The 19,997-nt window shown below is 33.4% G+C and overlaps 3 protein-coding genes, 1 long non-coding RNA gene and 2 other non-coding genes across 11 annotated transcripts; 5 read left to right on the top strand and 1 right to left on the bottom strand.

Annotated features, from left to right (window-relative positions):
* Positions 1–2,810: 2,810 nt before the first annotated feature.
* On the top strand, positions 2,811–9,529 carry LOC101209754. Of its 4 annotated transcripts, none has more exons than XM_031881990.1 (14): positions 2,811–2,956; positions 3,543–3,804; positions 4,973–5,015; positions 5,298–5,336; positions 5,444–5,536; positions 6,198–6,400; positions 7,161–7,326; positions 7,406–7,528; positions 7,744–7,863; positions 8,112–8,132; positions 8,292–8,350; positions 8,509–8,599; positions 8,738–8,852; positions 9,108–9,529. In XM_031881990.1, the coding sequence occupies exons 2-13, from the start codon at positions 3,569–3,571 to the stop codon at positions 8,816–8,818; spliced, it is 1,275 nt and encodes a 424-aa protein (XP_031737850.1). In that variant the 5' UTR covers positions 2,811–2,956; positions 3,543–3,568; the 3' UTR covers positions 8,819–8,852; positions 9,108–9,529. The 4 variants fall into 4 exon arrangements, with proteins under 4 accessions (XP_031737850.1, XP_031737853.1, XP_031737851.1 ...); XM_031881993.1 differs by having other exon boundaries at positions 2,818–2,956; positions 5,298–5,324; XM_031881991.1 differs by lacking the exon at positions 2,811–2,956 and adding an exon at positions 2,963–3,077.
* A 1,139-nt stretch (positions 9,530–10,668) lies between these two features.
* On the top strand, positions 10,669–13,025 carry LOC101210744. Its single transcript, XM_004136556.3, has 3 exons — positions 10,669–11,187; positions 11,270–11,417; positions 12,599–13,025. The coding sequence occupies exons 1-3, from the start codon at positions 10,813–10,815 to the stop codon at positions 12,817–12,819; spliced, it is 744 nt and encodes a 247-aa protein (XP_004136604.1). The 5' UTR covers positions 10,669–10,812; the 3' UTR covers positions 12,820–13,025.
* Positions 13,026–14,071: 1,046 nt separating this feature from the next.
* LOC116402984 lies at positions 14,072–14,282 on the top strand. Its single transcript, XR_004215716.1, has one exon. It is a non-coding gene; the product is annotated as a small nucleolar RNA U3 (small nucleolar RNA).
* Positions 14,283–16,502: 2,220 nt separating this feature from the next.
* LOC116402985 lies at positions 16,503–16,713 on the top strand. Its single transcript, XR_004215717.1, has one exon. It is a non-coding gene; the product is annotated as a small nucleolar RNA U3 (small nucleolar RNA).
* Positions 16,618–18,299, bottom strand: LOC116402517. The gene is made up of 2 exons (XR_004214928.1): positions 18,222–18,299; positions 16,618–17,393 (listed from the first exon to the last, which is right to left on the bottom strand). It is a non-coding gene; the product is annotated as an uncharacterized LOC116402517 (long non-coding RNA).
* Positions 17,015–19,784, top strand: LOC101209510 (pentatricopeptide repeat-containing protein At1g08070, chloroplastic). Of its 3 annotated transcripts, none has more exons than XM_031881940.1 (2): positions 17,015–17,407; positions 18,236–19,784. In XM_031881940.1, the coding sequence occupies exons 1-2, from the start codon at positions 17,051–17,053 to the stop codon at positions 19,691–19,693; spliced, it is 1,815 nt and encodes a 604-aa protein (XP_031737800.1). In that variant the 5' UTR covers positions 17,015–17,050; the 3' UTR covers positions 19,694–19,784. The 3 variants fall into 3 exon arrangements, with proteins under 3 accessions (XP_031737800.1, XP_011652147.2, XP_031737802.1); XM_011653845.2 differs by having other exon boundaries at positions 17,390–18,878; positions 19,275–19,784; XM_031881942.1 differs by having other exon boundaries at positions 17,390–18,878; positions 18,978–19,784.
* The last annotated feature ends 213 nt before the right edge of the window (positions 19,785–19,997 follow it).

Raw genomic sequence — 19,997 nt, 5'->3', positions numbered from 1 at the left:
TTCCCCCCCTTAAATGTTAATCCTTTAGTCAAACTGTTTCCTTTTTAAAAAATATATTTTGGAGATTTTTTCCCTATTAAAATGAAGGTTGATAATGGCATGAAGCCCCTGCACAAAATGGTAAGACACAAGTAATATTGTATTCATTTACTATAATTATACAACTTTGGAAGATTGATCTTTTCACCCTACAATTGTCAAAAGAGAAAAAAAATTATCATCATCAACAGATTAATTTATGGGATTATAAATGTTATTATCATTCATATTTTGATAACATTATTCAAGCAATTAATCTTTAGTTACCTTAAATGAATGTTGTATACAGTGCAGCTATATTCTTCCCATCATTACATGTGCTAACACACTCATTTAAGAATTTCATTGAAAGGGTAAAGATGAAATTATCCCACAAAAAAGAACAACTTTTTGAAACAATTTCAAAATTTAAGATATAAAAAAGAGATTTTAAAGTTGGCATTATTGAAATTTTTGTCATAGTTTTTCTTAGATTTACTTTTCCCCTCAAGTTAGAGTATCAAGCAGCTCACAGTTTGACCAACTTTTTTTTCTAAAAAGTTTAACCACTCTTATATTAGTAATTAACAACATTTTTCATAACATTTTCAAAGTTGACAAAGGTGATCATTTGAACTCAAGATGTTAATATGAGTCAAATTTAATTAGTAATTAACATAAAAATGAGTAAATCCAAAATTCTATCAACAAATTATGGTAGATCTCACCCAAAAACTATTATAATTAGAACCAATAGTTAACAACTCAAATTATACATTATCTCGAATGAATTGTAGAAGTTTCAAATCTCCAACTGTCACATATTTAGTATAATTCCTAAAAGATAAGATTTAGAGATCACAAAAAAGGAGACAGAGAGAGAGCAGTCACACGAAGAACTATAAGGAAAATTTGCGTGTTGTATTCAATGTCCAAAAGCCTGCCACATTGGTAGCTCCTTGGCAATCACATTGCTCAACAAATGCCCAAATACTCAAAACTCCCAACACTATAAATTAACCATAAACAACAATAAACTAACTTATTCCTTCAACTGAAAAACTGCCCAATAATTCTCTCATTATTAATCCTTACATGGCCTCCTCCTCCAAACTCTTCCTCTGCTTCTGTTTTTTCATTTTCTTGATAAGCAGTAGCGCCCTTGCAGCTGTGCAGCGGCCCAACGGTGGCGGCGGCGGTGGAGGAGGTGGAGGAGGATCTGGTAGCGGATCGAGTAGTGGCTCCGGTTCAGCTTCTGGATCTGGGTCTGGCTCCGGTAGTGGCGGCGGGTCTGGTGATTCCGTAGGAATTTCTTCTGATCAGGCTGGTGGGTCAACCCACAGGAAGGCTTCTCCTTGAATTTGAATATATGAAGCCTTTCGTGTTGTTGTTCCAACTTGTCATCTCTCGATGTTCCGTCTTGTCGTTTGTTGGTTATTGTACATGATGTGTCGAGTGAAAGTAAATATGTGACCACAATAAATGACTCTTTCTGAGTCGAGTACATGCATGCAGTGTAACAGTTACGACTTAAGTAGTAGATCGTTAAATCAATAAAACTTACTTTTTCCTCTTTCTTTTTTTCCTCTTTCATTCTTCCACAAAAGAGAATTGCATGCCATTATTTTATTTGTATATTAGACTAAGTACATCTTTTGGCTACGAAATGGTACGTAACAAACTGAGCTTCTAATTTTGAGCAATGAGAATAGTAGAATTAAATGTTCAATAGAATATAATTTTTGAAGGCTATCAACAATTTTAAATTAATGCTATAATGATTAATATACACTTGCTTTGAGATGCTTACTCATATTACTAAAAATATCTCTATATAATGATTTTCAATTACTAAAAAAATCTCTATTATTCAAAAAATAAAACTACTTGAAAAAAACATTATTTTAAATAAGTAAAGTATATTTTAAAAAATATTTTTAGATCTAAAGAACTGACATAAACCAAACATGGTTGTATATCTTGAGTTTACGTATTTTAATATTAGTTGATTAAATAATAAATTTAGCCGTAAATAGATTATTATAATTAAGTCCATAAATTTGTCTATAGCTTGAGCATATATATATATATATATATATGTATGTATGTATACATTGTTCATTTATTTTACGTTATCAAATCTTCTCATCCTCTCATATTTATTTAGATAAAAATTAAATATTTAGATAGAAATTAAAGTGGAAGATAATTATTACTAAATATTTATAAATATAACAATATTATAAATAGATTCAAAAATTTATCTATATTTTATAAATATTTGAAAAGAATATAAATTTGATAGATAAAAAACACCACATTAACTTCTCTATTACTATTATTATTCTTTTGTTGAGTTCTTTAGTATATCCATACAATGATTATATATCTGTTTTAAATATAAAAAATAAAAAGTAATTATATTACATTATTAAATTTTCATTGAATAATATTTGTGTATTTCTCTAAATTTAACAAAGCATAAAAAGTGAGCAACAAAAAGATACTAATAGACACTAATGTGTATATATATCAAATAAAGATCATCTTAATCGTCATTAATTTTCATTGAAGTTTGTTTAGCTCAATAAACCTTCAAAGTTCAATTAGAAAAGTCATTTTGGAAGAAAGAAAAACGGGCTGAAACGGTTGTGATTGCTATTTGCCAACAGTGCAACCAGAAACTTATAGAAAAAGGTACAAAGAATCGAGATAAATGCTCGCTCCCATGGCGCCACCACATAAAGTCATATGTATAATTATGAGATTGATTTTCTTTCCATCATTCTTTGGATTTATTTTTATATATTTACATACATATATATACGTTATTTTATATTGCGAAGTGGCGATGAATGCAACAGCCACTTGTCAAGCAGAGCTTTGTAGTGGAGAGAGAGAGAATGGTGTTGTTGTTGAGATTCAGAACCTAGAAATCGTATGTATAATAATGGTTTTGATTTTGGGTGTTTTCGTCACGAGAAGTTTCACATAAATGGAGTTTTTCTGTTTTTAAACCCGACTGCTCGCTTATTTTCTAGACTTCGCTTTGTTCCTTGGTTAGCGCTTTCTTTCTTTTTATCTGCTGTCTTCATTTTTCGATTGGGGTTGTAGTTAGAATGTTGGTGTAAATTTTTGTTTCATTTGGGTTTGAAGAGGTTGTTTATATAATAATGCCTTCATTTTGCCCTTTTTTTTTTCTTTTTTTGTGGAAAAGGCATGCATTTGAATGTCAGTTCATTTTGCCCTTTTTTTTCTTTTTCTTTTTTGATCACATAAGTGGAAAAGGTTTGCTAGTGTTTATTCATGTTCTATTGAGAATGTGTTTTAAATCTAGTTTTGTTTGAACTCCTTGATGATTTTTGTTTTCGTAGATTCTATTAAGAAAAACAATCATAAATACGCAGGACCATAAGATTCTGTATATTTCATCATTTTCTCTCTGTTCCATATTTTTCATCATTTTCTCTCTGTTTATGGTAATGGTTATATTCTCTCACTCTCTCGTCAACTCTCTTGCTTAGATTGCAGTCATACTAGTGGGAAGCAAATGGGATCATTTCAAAGCTCAAAGCCCATTTGCCCCAGCAACAAGCATTGTTCGGAATGGGTAAAGAATAATATGAAATACTGTCTTTGTGGTACGAAAGATGGGGTTTCGCTTACTCTGGGAATGATTAGTGTTATCAGTTGGGGTGTAGCTGAGATACCCCAAATCGTTACAAACTACAGGGAAAAATCTTCTGATGGCCTATCTCTTGCCTTCTTGCTAACATGGATACTGGGGTATTTCTTTTCTTTCCTTTTTTCTGTCCTCTTTGATTTTTGGCTTGATTGGCTAGGCTTGGTACTTATACATTTCAGTAATATGACTTATTTAAATGAATGGATAGTGTGCGTATAAAGACTTCCAGTTTGAATAACATAATTTACCTTAGTGCATCTTCATTGAAATATTGTTTAATATTGGCGTGGTTGGCTCTTACCAATTACAAGTTACAGTTAGTGTACTTTAATAGTTCAGAACAACGATTTTTTGTTAATCTTGCTACATCTAACGGGGTTGAAAACACTTGTTACTTTTTTCTTCTTTGTTCTTTTTGACAATTAGAGTGTCACGGACTCTGCTTCTTGTATTAAGCTTATCGTCCATCTCTACTAATTTTGGAGTGGCTGTCCGTACTTTAGGCCTGCTGCAGGAGGCATAGCAGTTGTTAAGTTTTCAAGTTTGGAGCATAAATACAAGACTTTGGGGGTATTTCCAAACATCCCGAGTCTTTGGAACAACTTCCCTTCAGGGTCTATTGAGATCTGTTTTTAAACTCTATTTTCATATAACTCCCTCCTGGAATAATACAGAAGGATTCCGGATTAACTTTTTAAGACTTTATGATTTCTGCAAATTCTGTGGACGTTTTCAAGATTCTCTGTTCGCAATAAACTTTACAGCTTTTACAAAAATAACTAACATCTGAGTCCTTACACTAGTTGATTGGGTATAAGTATTAATTCTGACTTGAGCTCATCTCCGATGGCACTTTAACACTCTTAAGCCAATACAACCTTCTTCTGCCCTGCACCCAAAAGGAACTGTTGGGTTAATCAATATTTACTCTAACCCACTTACAGCGTTATAATTTAGAAATTGGTAGAATTCCTCAAAAAGTTTTTTGCTATTATATAATTATGTGAGTACATCTCTACAAAAATATTTTTCTTGACTGCTTCGGATGTAGTACAAAATGTTTGCCAGATCTTTGAGGTATGGATTCACAAGCATAAGCCTTTCACTAGCCATCACTATGATATGTGCTTTGTGTAGTATTCTTTTGAATTGATTGAGTAGTAGATTACATATCGGACACGTCTCATTTATTTTTACTTTTAAAGTTGCCAAGACACAAAGCAGAGTTTAGTCATCTCTGTATTAAAATTTCTTCCTATCTTTTTGCAGAGACCTTTTCAATGTCTTTGGTTGCATATTGGAACCAGCAACAGTAAGTGGTTCACTTAAATCTATAGAATTAATGCCTTACTTTTCATTGGAAAATTCAACAAGATAAGTTCAGGTTTACTACATCTGTAACCGTTTATGCAAGCAAATAAAGTCCCATCTAAAATAACAGTATATCTCAAGGGAACCATGTCAGAGTCATGTTCCTTGGCAAGTTTGTCTAACTCAATTAAATTGTGGGTCTTGAACTTAATCATGTTTTAGAGATTTATCTTTTCAAATCCTACATGTTTATTATTAATTTTAACTTTGCTTGTTTATGCAGCTTCCAACTCAATATTACATGGCATTGGTATGGTCTAAGGTTATGAAATTATTTTTCAAGTCTCATTCCGTCCAAATTTTGTACACATCCAATACCTTATTTTTTCTTCTGATATTGGTGGAAATCATTATCATGCTGGTATGCAGTTGTATACCATCACAACAGGGATTCTGTTTACACAGGCCATATATTATGGGCACATATATCCTCAAATGAAGTATCGGCGAAGACAATGCAAGGTTATACACTCTTTTTTCAACTTACTGCTTGTTGCTTGTCTGCCTATACTATTTACATGTATATATGTATATATGCTACTATACATAGGTACATACATTTACATATACACTTTCACTTATGACAAATACACATGGGTGAGATACAGTTTCCAGTTAAAGCTGATGTGCTTTTCCTTTTCAGCTAAATCTGCTTTTTCTTTCGAGAATGATAAGTTCTGTCTGCTTACACGATCCCAGACATTTCAAATAGAGTGTCCTTCCCTCTACAAATCTTAATACCCAACCCAACATTAGGGGAAAGAACATAGTTTCTTTAACTTCCCTCAATGATCTTTTAGTGATAGTGTCCATAATATGCTATTTATTTGTTTGTGGTACATCATATTTCTATCACAGTGCCTGGTCTGAACACTGAAATGTGATGACATTTTAATCCAATTCTTTAGGTTCTCCTTTGGGCTGTAATGCCTAAATAATCATCAAAAGCTATTATGCACAGGAGAATTTGCATTATAGATGAAGCTCTTTCTAGTTTCTACAAAGATAAATTCTATTCATTTTTCATTTGTGAAACTATTGAATACCTTAAGTTTTTCTTCTACAAAAATACGTTTTTATTTGTTTTTCCTAATATTATTTCTCAATTTTCTGCATGCCTTAGGGTCTTGTTCACAGTGAGGCCAATGCACAGATTGATGCACGTGATAAAGCCCAACAGAGCTATGGCAGTGTTAATGTGAATCAAGTCAACAATGATGACATGAGCAAGTTCAATACTTCAAAAAGAGAAAGTGCTTCCACTAGTCCTATTCCTCTTCCAATGCTTCGACAAAATAGTTCCACGGGTCGAGAACTATATTACATGTAATTATTTTCTCCTTTCACTGTCCAGCTTCCTGCTTTAGTCCTATATCATACAAAAGTCACAATCAATTGAAATTATTGTGTTTAGACGATTTTAGCCTTCAATCTGGAAATTATAATTATTTAAATGAATGTAGAATGTTGTAGTCACCTTGAAGAATTATTTAATTTGCAGAATGAGTTTCAATGTTAGAAATGCAATAATCATAACTCAGTCATTCAACTCTATTCCGACTAAAAAAGGGATCATATAATCACTTTGATCTACCTAACTAATTGATTTTGGAATACCTTTGATTTATTCAGCTTGCTTGGATCACAATGGCCTCTCTTCTTCCTCTACCTCAATCACTCTTTAACACCTTTTGTAATAGAGATATTGAACATTTTTGGAAGGCTAATTCAAATAATGGATAACACTTCAAAGACTCTAAGAAACGGGATCGCTCTGGTCTCCACACTCTAAAATACAACTTTACACCTACCTTAGAGACTCATATCCTCATCCCTAAGAAATGGAAGAGGATTTGGGGTGGTAAGTTTTCGAAGAAAATTGAAGTAATTTTTATCAATTCACTTCTCAAATTTATAGAAATTGACCTACAATGCTAGTTTGGTGGTAAAAGTTGGACAATTATCAATTCTTTCGTCTCTTAATAGGGATTTCTAGTCTTACTCTGTTTGTGTGTATATATGTTTGATTAATTAATTGGTATGTTTCTCTGGTCATTGTGTTCTCTCTTTGTTTGTAAATAATCAGGTCAGCAAGATCTCTATCGAGGAGTCATACTCCCACATCAGGGTCTTTTTTAAGACAAAAAATGACTCCTCCTTATATTCACAACCCAATGCAAGAGCCTTTACTTGATGGAAATGAACCATCGTCAGCTCCAAGACCTCCCAATGTCAAGACAATGTTATGTTTGGTAAGCCGTATTGCATAATTCTTAGTAGTTAGTACCAATTATTTGTACACTTCATAATAGTTTGAACTTACGTCACCAGGTTTTCATGTTGACATTCTTTAGCACACTCAATCACCATCATTCTGCAGAAAGCAGATTTTACAGCGTCTCTGACAATTCGAACAAAGGATTTGTCATACCAGTAGGAAGAAAGCTTTTACAGGTAGGCTTAAAATGAACTTCGTTTTCCATGTATGTTAGCTGGAAGATTAATTTTAGGGTCCAGAAGTTTGCACAATAACTAAGCAACCTAGTAAATTCATGCTCAAGGAGCTCTTCCTCATATTCCTTTTTATAATCTTCATAGCATGATGGAGCTGCATGTATGATATGCATGCATTCAAGATATAAAATTGTCGACTGCCGTTGAAATTTCAGGTTGCTGGTGTGTTACAAAATAACGTCAATGAAGGCGGCGGCGGTGGAATTGGAACTTATCTTGGTTGGGCAATGGCAGTTATATATATGGGTGGACGACTTCCTCAAATTTGTTTGAATGTGAGGTTTTCTTTTACATAGCACGATTTATTCTATTTTTCTTTACAAACATGGTCAAGAAATTCTCATTATGTTTATTCACATAGTTTGGTCTTGGCTAGTTGTATGGAAGCCTCCACTTTAAGATTTGAATAATTAAGTCATAGCTTATTTTTCTCAATTTTATTGGCATACATTGGTTTTTTTGGGCCTTCAAACTTTATGGTCACGAGATATTAACACTCTTTTTTTTTTGGTGATTTTTGTAGATAAAAAGGGGCCACGTTGAGGTAAAGATAATTATGGTGCAATTAACTTAAACTTAGTATGGATCTAGTCGTTTGGACTTATCCTTTATAATTTTAAATGAGTTTCTTGCTGTTTTTTTGCAATTTATAATGCAGCAGAGCGGTAATTGAATTCACTAAAAAATTTCAATTACTATGTAGGGTCTTAGTCCGTTGATGTTCATTTTTGCTTTAATAGGGAACTCCACATACGTTGCCAGGTGAATATTGTCCATCCGTCGCGCTTTTTTGCTTTTTAGCTGTTACTTTGATTAGTTCTTTTGATAATCATAATCATAGAATGCGTTGTCAATCAAGGTTATTTTCTATTTTTAAGATCTTTTATAATAATTTGTTTACTTTTATCATTTTTAAATAGCATACTTGTAAGCAGTACAAGTTGGTCGAAGATCAAACCAAATCTCCCTTGGCTTGTGGATGCATTTGGATGTGTGCTTCTAGACACTTTTGTATCCTCATTATCAACTATATATGTGAAGATAATATTATATTGCATAAATTTTAGCGCTTCTTAAACACAGGCCCGCCCTGGCCGGTCTGGCCTTCAAAAATTTACTGGACAGAAACTTGAAACTTAACTTCTTTAGATACTAATACAATTTATCTATTTTCGCTACCGGATACGTCAAGATGAAAAAGATAAGCTCGTGTTGCGAAATGAAGCTTAGAATTGATGATGAAGGAAATGAAATGATCGCTAAGGTCTCTTTCTATCCACTTTGTTTTTTTTTACTTCCATACATCTGCAAATAATTAGCAACATAGTAGAAAAAAGCATGAGTGTCTATTTTTTTTTGTAGTGAATTTAATTGTTCCCTAGAATGGAACTAAAGCAACTTGCCAATTAACAAGAAACTTGGAATGTCAACATAGGATTGAGAGTCAAATTCACTAAGACAATGTGGAATTGAATGATAACCTCATTTAAAATTAACATCAGCTATGTTTGCAATGTAGGTGATTCATTGTATGAAGCAGCAATATACTGTGCAAGCAATTGTTTACTTGGCCAAGTTAGGAGCTCTCTCGATCTACTAAGGGTCAAGTTTGGAACACACAAAATATGCAAAATTCATGATTGGTTTCTCATTTTTTAGTTTTTTAGAGTTTGATACTTGATTTCTCAAGTTTTTTCAAGTCACATTACAAATGTGCACCCTATTTGATCATATTTTGCATAAATGGATGGTGTTTTTTGGAATAGTTTCAAAATCCATATTTGATAAAAAAGTTTTAGGGTTTAATGACCATAGAGTATTCCCAACAAAACATACTTTTTGGATGTTGTAGGCTTGAATCTCTATTCCTAATGCAATACACACTTTTTATCAGGAAATCTTTTGCCTGAAATGAATAAATGAAAGTTTTTAGGGGTGGAACTTACGAAAGTCTTTTTGTGATTAAAACTTGTTTGATATTGATCTGTACAGTTATGGATATGGCGTTTTTTAAATGTGATTGTATATATTTGTCTTTTTTCTTTTTCTCCTTAACCCAAATGTAGTAGCAAATAAATGTTTTTGATGAACTTAAGGATCTAAATTAAGTTATTGGTTGAATAAAACAGTAAATTTAAACACAAGAAAGAAGGAATGAGAAAGTGAATGAAAGAACGTTAAATTATAATTTAACTGAATATTGAAATTGAGATTGTGACATTTTGTGGATATCAGTATTTCAAAATGTAACCTTGAGTACAATTCAATTCCTATAAAATCCAATTTATTCTATTTGCTTGGAGGTGGTTTGAGTTTGAAATCTAGTAATTGCAACTACCACCTTTTCATATTGATAATTTCAAAAAAAAGTTTGTATAAAAATAAAATATATTATCAATACAAAAAAGTTTGTTTAAAAATAAAATATATTTTAAAAATTTAAGGACATCATAAACTTAAAATGCTTTTTAAAAATTCATATTGATAATTTCAAAAAAAGGTCTATATAAAAATAAAATATATTTTAAAAATTTAAGGACATCGTGAACTTAAAATGCCTTTTAAAAATTTAGAAATGCCTTTTAAAAATTTAGGAACATCATGTTCTAAATAAGAGGATAGGGTAGTTTGGGTTTTATGCAGCTAGGTTTTATGGCAAATAAACATAAATCTTTTTTAAGGTAAATCTTTTATTTCATTTTAAAGAGGTGCTTTATGTAATAATGCATTTGAATCTTTTTTATGGAAAATAAAACGTATGCCTTTCTTGATGATCTTCAATATTTTATTATTTTAAATCTAGTTTTGTTTGAACATTTGGATGATTTTCTCTTTAGATTTGTTTAATAAGAACCCGTAAATCTACAGTCACAAGGTGGTGTGCATAAAAAAAATGGACCTAAATACATAATCAACAACAATCCATTTATTGGTTAGGAATGCATTTGACAATTAAATTTTAGAAGGAAAGAGGGATAGACAATGATAATTATGGTGGTAGACAACAACAATATTAAGAAAGAGCCTTCTAAACTCATTCTGCTCATCTATTTTAAAGACTACAAAACTAAACTTCATCTCACATATTGACAAAGATCATTTTCTGTCCACCACTTCAAGGCCACACAGCCTCACACGAAACCTCCAACCCTTCATTCCAAAAAAAAGTCACACCAAGCTCAAGAAATGGCTCCAATTTCTCGAGCTTCTTCAATCAATCGACAATGGCTTCTCTTCTATCACTCTATATTTCCTCCTCCTTCCCATCCCCTCTTCCGCCTCACCGCACTTTCAGCTCCATTTCCCCCCATGGCTCCACCCTCCAAAGCTCTCCAAGAACCACGAACAGTCGAAGAATAACCACGATACCCCTCTCCTTTCGTACCTCCTACCGATTCACCGCTGACCACGAAGACGGAGATGAGAAAATCACCGGAGATTTCGGCTTCGATGAAGCAGTCGATCTCTTCAATCAAGGAGCTTATTACGATTGCCATGACGTTCTTGAGGCTCTGTGGAACGAAGCCGAGGACCCTACTAGAACCCTAATTCATGGCATTCTTCAGTGCGCTGTGGGGCTTCATCATCTCTTCAATCGGGTTTGTGATTTCATAATCTCTATTTTCGTTTGGTGGTATCATATCGTTGCTGTGTGTTTGTTTGAATTTGTTTCTGGGTTAGAATCATAGAGGGGCGATGATGGAGCTTGGAGAAGGGGTCTGTAAGCTACGGAAGATGGAGTTTCCGAGTGGGCCTTTCCGTACTTTTGAGAGGGAGATTACTGCAGTTTTGGACTTTGTTTACCTGACCCAGATTGAATTAGCTGCCTGTGAGTTCTTCTTTTTCTCCATTACAACTCCAATTTTTGCTCTGAAACTTTTTAGTGCTCTTCTGGAACAGAGATTGCTTTCGTAATTCCATTCTTGTTTTTAGTGTATAAACTTTGAAAGGACAAACTTGCTTGCTGATTTAATAATTCAACTTTCTTCTTGTTGTGTCATGTTTTCAAACTTTGAGAGATTTGAGAAGTGGATGATTTACTTTCCATCGGAACTTTTTTTTTTATTTTTATTAAACCTATTTTCTTATAAATTTTACAAAGGGCATATATCATTTTTTAAGTATTAAGAGTTAAAATTTAACAAAATTCCAAAAACAAAACAAGTTTTAATTTAATCTTTTTTTTTGGTCAGCTTTTAAAATTTTGACTTGATTTTAAAAACACTTGAAAAAGATAGCCACATCTAACCTTAGTATTCATACCAAATGATTATCAAATGTAAACTTAAACGTGGAACTTGGGTATGTTTCAAGGACTATATTGAACTAGGAATTGCACTTTTACGTGTTCTTTCCTAGTTAACATTGTTTATTAAATGATATGATGTGGGAAAATCTATAGAATAAATGAATTTGAAGTGACCTATAAATAATGAAAAAGAAAATGTTAATAAAATTTGTTGCGCTTGAATTTTCATTGTTTACCTTTAGAAAAATTAAGGTATTGCACATTCTTTATAAGACAAATGAGTTACTCTTTTCGTTGTCACTTGACTTTGAGATGAAACTCTATAAATTTAATACAACGAATTAACTATTTAATCTCCGGAAGAGTTATAGAGTTAAGAAATCCTTTGACTAAGGCCGTCTTTAAAAGTTCATAACTAAGGTCGGGTTGGTAACTGTTTTGCTCTTTAAAATTAACCCCATAAACACTAGTAACCTCTAAATTTATTCCATTGTTATATGCTTAGCAACGGTTTAAAAAACCAAGCTAAAATCTGAATACTAAAAAAAAAAAGGTAGATCTTAGAAACTTGTTTTTGTTTTTAGAATTTGGCTAAGTATGCATGCAACTTTTTACTTAAAATTGATACAAAAACCATGTAAGGAAGTATAAGTTTATAATCTAAATTTTTAACTTTAAACTACTTGTCCTTGATACTGAAACAAATATGAATGGATGAAATAACATAATGAAATGAAATGATTATTTTGGATATGAAACAGGTGATGAGAGTGTATGTGTCACAATGGAGGGTTCAGAGAGATCATATGAATTACTTGGAAGGTATGGTGAAGGACAGAAGCTGTATGATATGGAGAAACAAGTTGATGGAAGTACGTGCATTGTTTTTTCTTCTCAAACATCTCAAACTCATCCTCTAAGGGTAAAGCTTCCCACTCTTGATGCTACCAAACAACACCTTTTAGCCCTTGATTCCCATTGATATTACTTGTCATTTTCTTTTACAAGCATTCAGGAGATACAAGAAATATCTCACTTTACTAGTACAATAGTATAGGTAGTATTTGGTATCTGTTAGAAACGAACCATTCAAGGTTAAATTATCGATTAAGTTATTTGAACTTTGATGATTGTGTATATTTACTTCATATAACATTTCGTGATTTTAGTTGCGTTTTTTACTTTGAATTTAAGGACATTCTATCTTAAAGCAAAATACTAATGGAAGAATTCCCTCTAAGACAATTGATATAAACTCATTTCTAAAAGTAATGTTGATATTTGTTTTAACATTTCCTTTTACTTTTGGATGCATATAAAAGCATGTAAGATAATTATTAGGGATGTAACTTTTTTTTATTCTAACTAATGTTATGATATTTTAGAGTGGTTTTTTTTTTTTTTTTTTTAAATCGGCATAGAATACTTTTCTAGATTATATATATCTTCCCTAATTAAGTTATATTTGAATTTACAATAAAATTAGAAGCCATGTTAGTTTCTTGTTTAAGTTGAAAAATTATTTGTTCTTCGTTAAATAATGGTAGAACCTCCAACACGAGACGTCTAAATTTGCTCTAAGTTTGAGATTCAATCTCTCACTATCAATATTATAAAAAAAAGACAAATTGCAGAAGTACTTCTTGAAGTATGGCATGACGTTAGTTGAAATTACGCTATCAAAATTTCAATTGTAAAAATTGGACACCCAAATTCTTAGCGAGATTAAAATTATATCACTAAGTATACAATAATTGTTGAAAATGAACATGTAAATGATAAACTTGAATTCTCAAACTTATCCAAATTAAATAGTTATTAAATAGTCTATATAACTATGGACGTTTAAATAATCATTTAGTTTTTTTTTCATGAACACTAACCTTATGATCCAAATGGTGTGGCTATCTGGCTATCTGTTTAGATTGTTTTTAAAACCAAGTTAAATATTTAAAAGCTAACAAAAAAAATTGAAGTACGAAATCAATTTCTCTTTCAGAAGAGCACTACAAAGTTTGAGATAAAAAAATGGAGTTGTAATGGAGAAAAAGAACTCATCAGAGGCAGCTAATTCAATGTGGGTGGTCGGGTAAACAAAGTCCAAAACTGCAGTAATCTCCCGCTCAAAAGGACGGAAAGGCCCACTTAAAAGAAAAGGCCTATTAGAAATCCCACATTGTAAATTTTTAATAAGACTATATTCTATTTAAACAAAAAGATTGAGGTGAAGTGTCACGACCTTACTTGAACAGGATCTGTTCTATAGGTTGTACATCTGTGTCCTTGAGTTCTAAGGAGACAAGAACCAAAGTCTGGTGGATGAATAGCTGCCCTGTGGCTAGAGCGTGATTAACGGTTCAACAGATCTCGGTCTGGTGGCTGTGGAGGATCGTTCTTGGCAGGTTCCAAACCTGTTGGGATGGCCACAAGGCGGTCTGACAGACTTCGAACACTTTTTTTTGTTCTTCTGCTTGGAATGGTGGGTATTTGGTTTAAAGATGTTTTCTCTGCATTTTTTGTGTTCCTTTGAATGGGGTTTGAATTTCTGCTGCTACGGCATGTTGTTTGTGTGAAGAGATATGAGGGATGGGGGATTTTACTTAGATGGATGGGTATTTGGTTTTTGCTCCTAAAGTGTTTGATGAAATGTCTCCAAAACAAATTCTCGAGTTGCTTTTGTTCTTCTACTAATTGATCAAAAAGTAGGAACCATTCACATCCAATAACATTACAACAGCCATATCCATATCTGTGTATGAATTCCCTACAATTCCATCTTTTTTCTCACTCCCTCAGTTCCTGCAAATCCATATCTCACCTCAAGCAAAAACATGGCATAGGTTTTTTCAATTATTATTATTTTCTCCTCAATGATGATTGAATATAATTTTTTTACTTTTAATGCAGTTTCTTCTTCTTCTTTCTTTAAATGATTTTACAAGTATATTAATCCTACTAATCAACACATAATGAAGACATGGAGAAGAAAAACAGACCACGTGCTTTGAGTTTCAAGTAGTTAGTAGTTTTTTATAAGTTTTTTTCTTCACTTTTAAATTTGATTAAATATAAATGTAGGCCAATAAGTTTAGATGTAAATCCACACTATTCACAAAACAATAACATTTAGAGCTTACTAATTGCTTTCAATTTGTATAAGGTAGGTTTATTTCTTATTTCTTTCCCTTATTCTCCCTATCTTACTTTTTTTTTCTTCTAATTCTTAGCTCCTGTTTTGTTTATGTTGTCCAAAATAAATCTTCTTGGAAAAAAATACATACTACCCGATTGTAAACCAATTTTTGAAAGAAAAACAAATATACCCTCCAAAGAAATTATAAAAAATAACAAATTTGACATAGACACGAATATAATATAATGACAGAAGTTTAAACTAAAATTTCTTTTTCGAGAAAAACAGATGGACCATCTACCCTATTTTTATTCATTCAGCATAATTTTCTATTTTAAAAAATATATCTTCATTTCATGGAAAAAAATCACATTTTATTCGTAATCATTCACTTGAAAAAAAAATTAAAATAGTAATAATCTTAAATTTGGGTTAAAAGGAAAAAAAAAATCAAATCTCATATTCATAAAGGTTTTTTTTTTTAACTATATTTTATTTGTAAAATATCAATTACAGCTCGAAAAAAAAACATTTTCTTTATATAACTTTAAATCTAAATTATTCACTATAGAACAATCCTATTCAAGTAAGGTCGTGCTTCTTTTACTCCATCATTTTGTTAAATAGTGTATAGGTTTGTCCTAACTTTTGGAGGTGGAACTTTTCCATGGTATTTTGAGTGTGTTTTGGGATGGCAATTAGGTCAAAAAAAAAAAAACTTCTTTATTACTATTATTATTGAAATTGTAATTTTATTCAACTTAGAATAAAATTACACAAACAAAACTTTTACTCATAACTTACCAAGAAAAGAAAAAGTAAACTTATGTTCAATTCAACTAACAAGTATTTGGGTCAAGTTACTCATATTATTAGTTTCAAATTAGTATATGGAAAATTATTTTTTAATAATTTAAAATTTTATTTATCGAATGGAATTGGAAAGGAAGTTATGGAGTGAATTACAATTTAAACAAAATAATTTTAGAAAAATTATTAATCAACCCAATTTCCTTTGTAAATAAAGATAATTGCAAATATAGTTCAAACTTGAAAGTGTTGGTGGAATTTGTATCAATTAACACTATCATATTATAATTTAAATCTAACTATTAGAGTCTCTGAATGATAAACTATCGTATTTGATAAGATTGGTGTTTAATCTCAAAATTAATTAACATTTCCTTAGACAATGAACTAATAAATAGTAGAAAACTAAAAAATGAAATAAGAGTTAAAATTAGGGAGAGCAGGTTAACAAAATTAAAACAAAACAAAGAAAAAAAAAGGAGAGTTTTTTTCTTCAAATCTATACCCATAAAATAACTCCTTCCTCTTAGCTTCGTGTTAAAATAATTGTAAGAACTCATTTATTCAGTGTGGGTGGTCAGGTAAACAAAGTCCAAAACTGCAGTAAATCTCCCTCTCCGAAGTACGGAAAGGCCCACTTAAAAGGCCTATTGGAAATCCCACATCGTAAATTTTTAGTAAGGATATACGCTATTTAAACAAGAAGATTGAGCTGAAGAGTCACGACCTTACTTGAACAGGATCTGTTCTATAGGTTGTACATCTGTGTCCTTGAGTTCTAAGGAGACAAGAACCAAAGTCTGGTGGATGAATTGCTGCCCTGTGGCTAGAGCGTGATTAACGGTTCGACAGATCTCGGTCTGGCGGCTGTGGAGGATCGTTCTTGGCAGGCTTCCAACCTGCTGGGATGGCCACAAGGCGGTCTGACAGACTTCACACTTCTTTTTTGCTCCTCGAGATGGGAAAGACTTGGATATATTTGGTTTCTAAGAAAATTTGAGGTTAATTCTTAAAGATGTTTTCTCTGCATTTTTTGTGTTCCTTTGAATGGGGTTTGAATTTCTGCTGCTACGGCATGTTGTTGGTGTGAAGAGATGTGGCATAGGAGATTTTACTTAGATGGATGGTTATTTGGTTTTTGCTCCTAAAGTGTTTGATGAAACGTCTCCAAAACAAATTCTGAGTTGCTTTTGTTCTTCTAGTAATAGATCAAAATAGTAGGAACCATTCACATCCAACAACGTTACAACAGCCATATCCATATCTGTGTATGAATTCCCTGCAACTCCATCTTTTTTCTCACTCCCTCAATTCCTGCAAATCCATATCTCACCTCAAGCAAATCCATGGCGTCGCCATTAAAACACCCTCTCTCTCTCTCCCCAATCTCATTCCCAAGCTCATCTTTCTCTCCTCCTCCTCCTCCTCCTCCTCCCCTGACCTTTTCTACATTCGCTCCATCCTTCTTACTCACTCCCATGATGCTCAATTCTGTCTCAGTCTCTGCAACGCTATCATCCGCAGCATTTCTCGCAACTCCATCAATCTCTCGCCCATGGAGTTCTTGAACGAAATGCTTGTCGTCGGCCTCGAACCAGATGGATTCACAATACCTCTTGTTCTCAAGGCATCCACATGAATTGCTGCCCTGTGGCTAGAGCGTGATTAACGGTTCGACAGATCTCGGTCTGGCGGCTGTGGAGGATCGTTCTTGGCAGGCTTCCAACCTGCTGGGATGGCCACAAGGCGGTCTGACAGACTTCACACTTCTTTTTTGCTCCTCGAGATGGGAAAGACTTGGATATATTTGGTTTCTAAGAAAATTTGAGGTTAATTCTTAAAGATGTTTTCTCTGCATTTTTTGTGTTCCTTTGAATGGGGTTTGAATTTCTGCTGCTACGGCATGTTGTTGGTGTGAAGAGATGTGGCATAGGAGATTTTACTTAGATGGATGGTTATTTGGTTTTTGCTCCTAAAGTGTTTGATGAAACGTCTCCAAAACAAATTCTGAGTTGCTTTTGTTCTTCTAGTAATAGATCAAAATAGTAGGAACCATTCACATCCAACAACGTTACAACAGCCATATCCATATCTGTGTATGAATTCCCTGCAACTCCATCTTTTTTCTCACTCCCTCAATTCCTGCAAATCCATATCTCACCTCAAGCAAATCCATGGCGTCGCCATTAAAACACCCTCTCTCTCTCTCCCCAATCTCATTCCCAAGCTCATCTTTCTCTCCTCCTCCTCCTCCTCCTCCTCCCCTGACCTTTTCTACATTCGCTCCATCCTTCTTACTCACTCCCATGATGCTCAATTCTGTCTCAGTCTCTGCAACGCTATCATCCGCAGCATTTCTCGCAACTCCATCAATCTCTCGCCCATGGAGTTCTTGAACGAAATGCTTGTCGTCGGCCTCGAACCAGATGGATTCACAATACCTCTTGTTCTCAAGGCATTGGCTCTGATTCAAGGGATTAGAGAAGGCCAACAGATTCACGCTCGTTCAATCAAGACTGGAATGGTGGGGTTCAATGTTTATGTGAGTAATACACTGATGAGACTTTATTCCGTCTGTGGCTCTATCCACGATGTCCAGAAGGTGTTCGACGAATGTCCTCACCGCGACTTGGTGTCTTGGACTACACTCATTCAAGCGTTTACGAAGGCCGGGCTATACAGCAGAGCAGTAGAAGCTTTTATGGAAATGTGTGATTTGAGGCTAAGAGCTGATGGGCGGACTCTCGTGGTTGTCCTCTCTGCTTGCTCCAACTTGGGAGACCTGAATTTGGGTCAAAAGGTACATTCCTATATCCGCCATTACATTGACATGAAAGCAGATGTATTTGTTGGTAATGCTCTGTTAGATATGTACCTGAAATGTGATGATTTGAACTCTGCTTACAAAGTGTTCGACGAAATGCCTGTGAAAAACGTTGTTACATGGAATGCTATGATTTCGGGATTGGCTTACCAAGGTCGGTACAGGGAAGCTCTAGATACGTTCCGTATGATGCAAGACAAAGGGGTCAAGCCAGATGAAGTGACCTTAGTGGGGGTTTTGAATTCTTGTGCAAACCTTGGAGTCCTTGAAATAGGTAAGTGGGTTCATGCATACATGCGTAGAAATCATATTTTAGCCGATAAATTTGTTGGGAATGCGCTTCTTGATATGTATGCAAAATGTGGAAGTATAGATGAAGCTTTTAGGGTGTTCGAGAGCATGAAAAGAAGGGATGTTTATTCATACACTGCCATGATATTTGGTTTAGCCTTGCATGGTGAAGCAAACTGGGCATTCCAGGTCTTCTCCGAGATGTTTCGAGTTGGTATCGAGCCAAACGAAGTAACATTTTTAGGTCTTCTTATGGCTTGTAGCCATGGCGGATTGGTTGCTGAAGGGAAGAAGTACTTTTTTCAGATGTCAGATAAATATAAGCTTAGACCTCAAGCAGAACATTACGGTTGCATGATTGACCTTCTTGGTCGTGCAGGGTTAGTGAAGGAAGCAGAAGAGATTATTCACAAAATGGAAATCAGGCCCGATGTCTTCGCTTGTGGAGCGTTATTAGGGGCATGCAGGATTCATGGAAATGTCGATATTGGTGAAAGTGTGATGCAAAAGTTGACGGAGTTAGATCCGGATGAAGAAGGTACGTACATTCTTATGACGAATTTATATTCTTCTGTTCATAGATGGAAAGATGCATTGAAAATAAGAAAGACAATGAAAAATAAGAAGATGAGAAAGACCCCTGGATGTAGTTTGATTGAAGTTGATGGTGTCGTTCATGAATTTCGAAAAGGAGACAAATCACATCCAAGGAGCAAAGTTATATACTTAGTATTGGAAGGAATTGCTACTCATTTAAAGAGCTATGGGATAGAGGAACATAGTACATTTTGTATATAAGTTTTCCTTTCCCTACCAACTAAAATAAAAAAGCTTACAACTTAAACTTATCAGGGCAAAACTTAAACTAATCAAAGTAGCTTTGTTTGCATTTTTTTTCTCTAGAGGTAGTGTAGAATTTACTTAAAAATAATGTTCTTACAAAACTCATTTTTAATTAAACTTTTTTTTGGTAAAAATTGTTCAAAATATAATTCAAAAACTATTTTGGATGGTTATCAAGTACTCTAATAATTTTCTTCAAAATGACTTGTTTGATATATTAACACACTTGAAAATGCACCTTTGAGTCTCTTTTTAAAAT

The sequence above is a fragment of the Cucumis sativus genome, chromosome 3 (genome assembly GCF_000004075.3).
Source record: "Cucumis sativus cultivar 9930 chromosome 3, Cucumber_9930_V3, whole genome shotgun sequence".
NCBI lineage: Eukaryota > Viridiplantae > Streptophyta > Magnoliopsida > Cucurbitales > Cucurbitaceae > Cucumis > Cucumis sativus.
The sequence above is the reverse complement of the archived record's forward strand: the minus strand, read 5'-3'. Positions and strand labels throughout refer to the sequence as shown.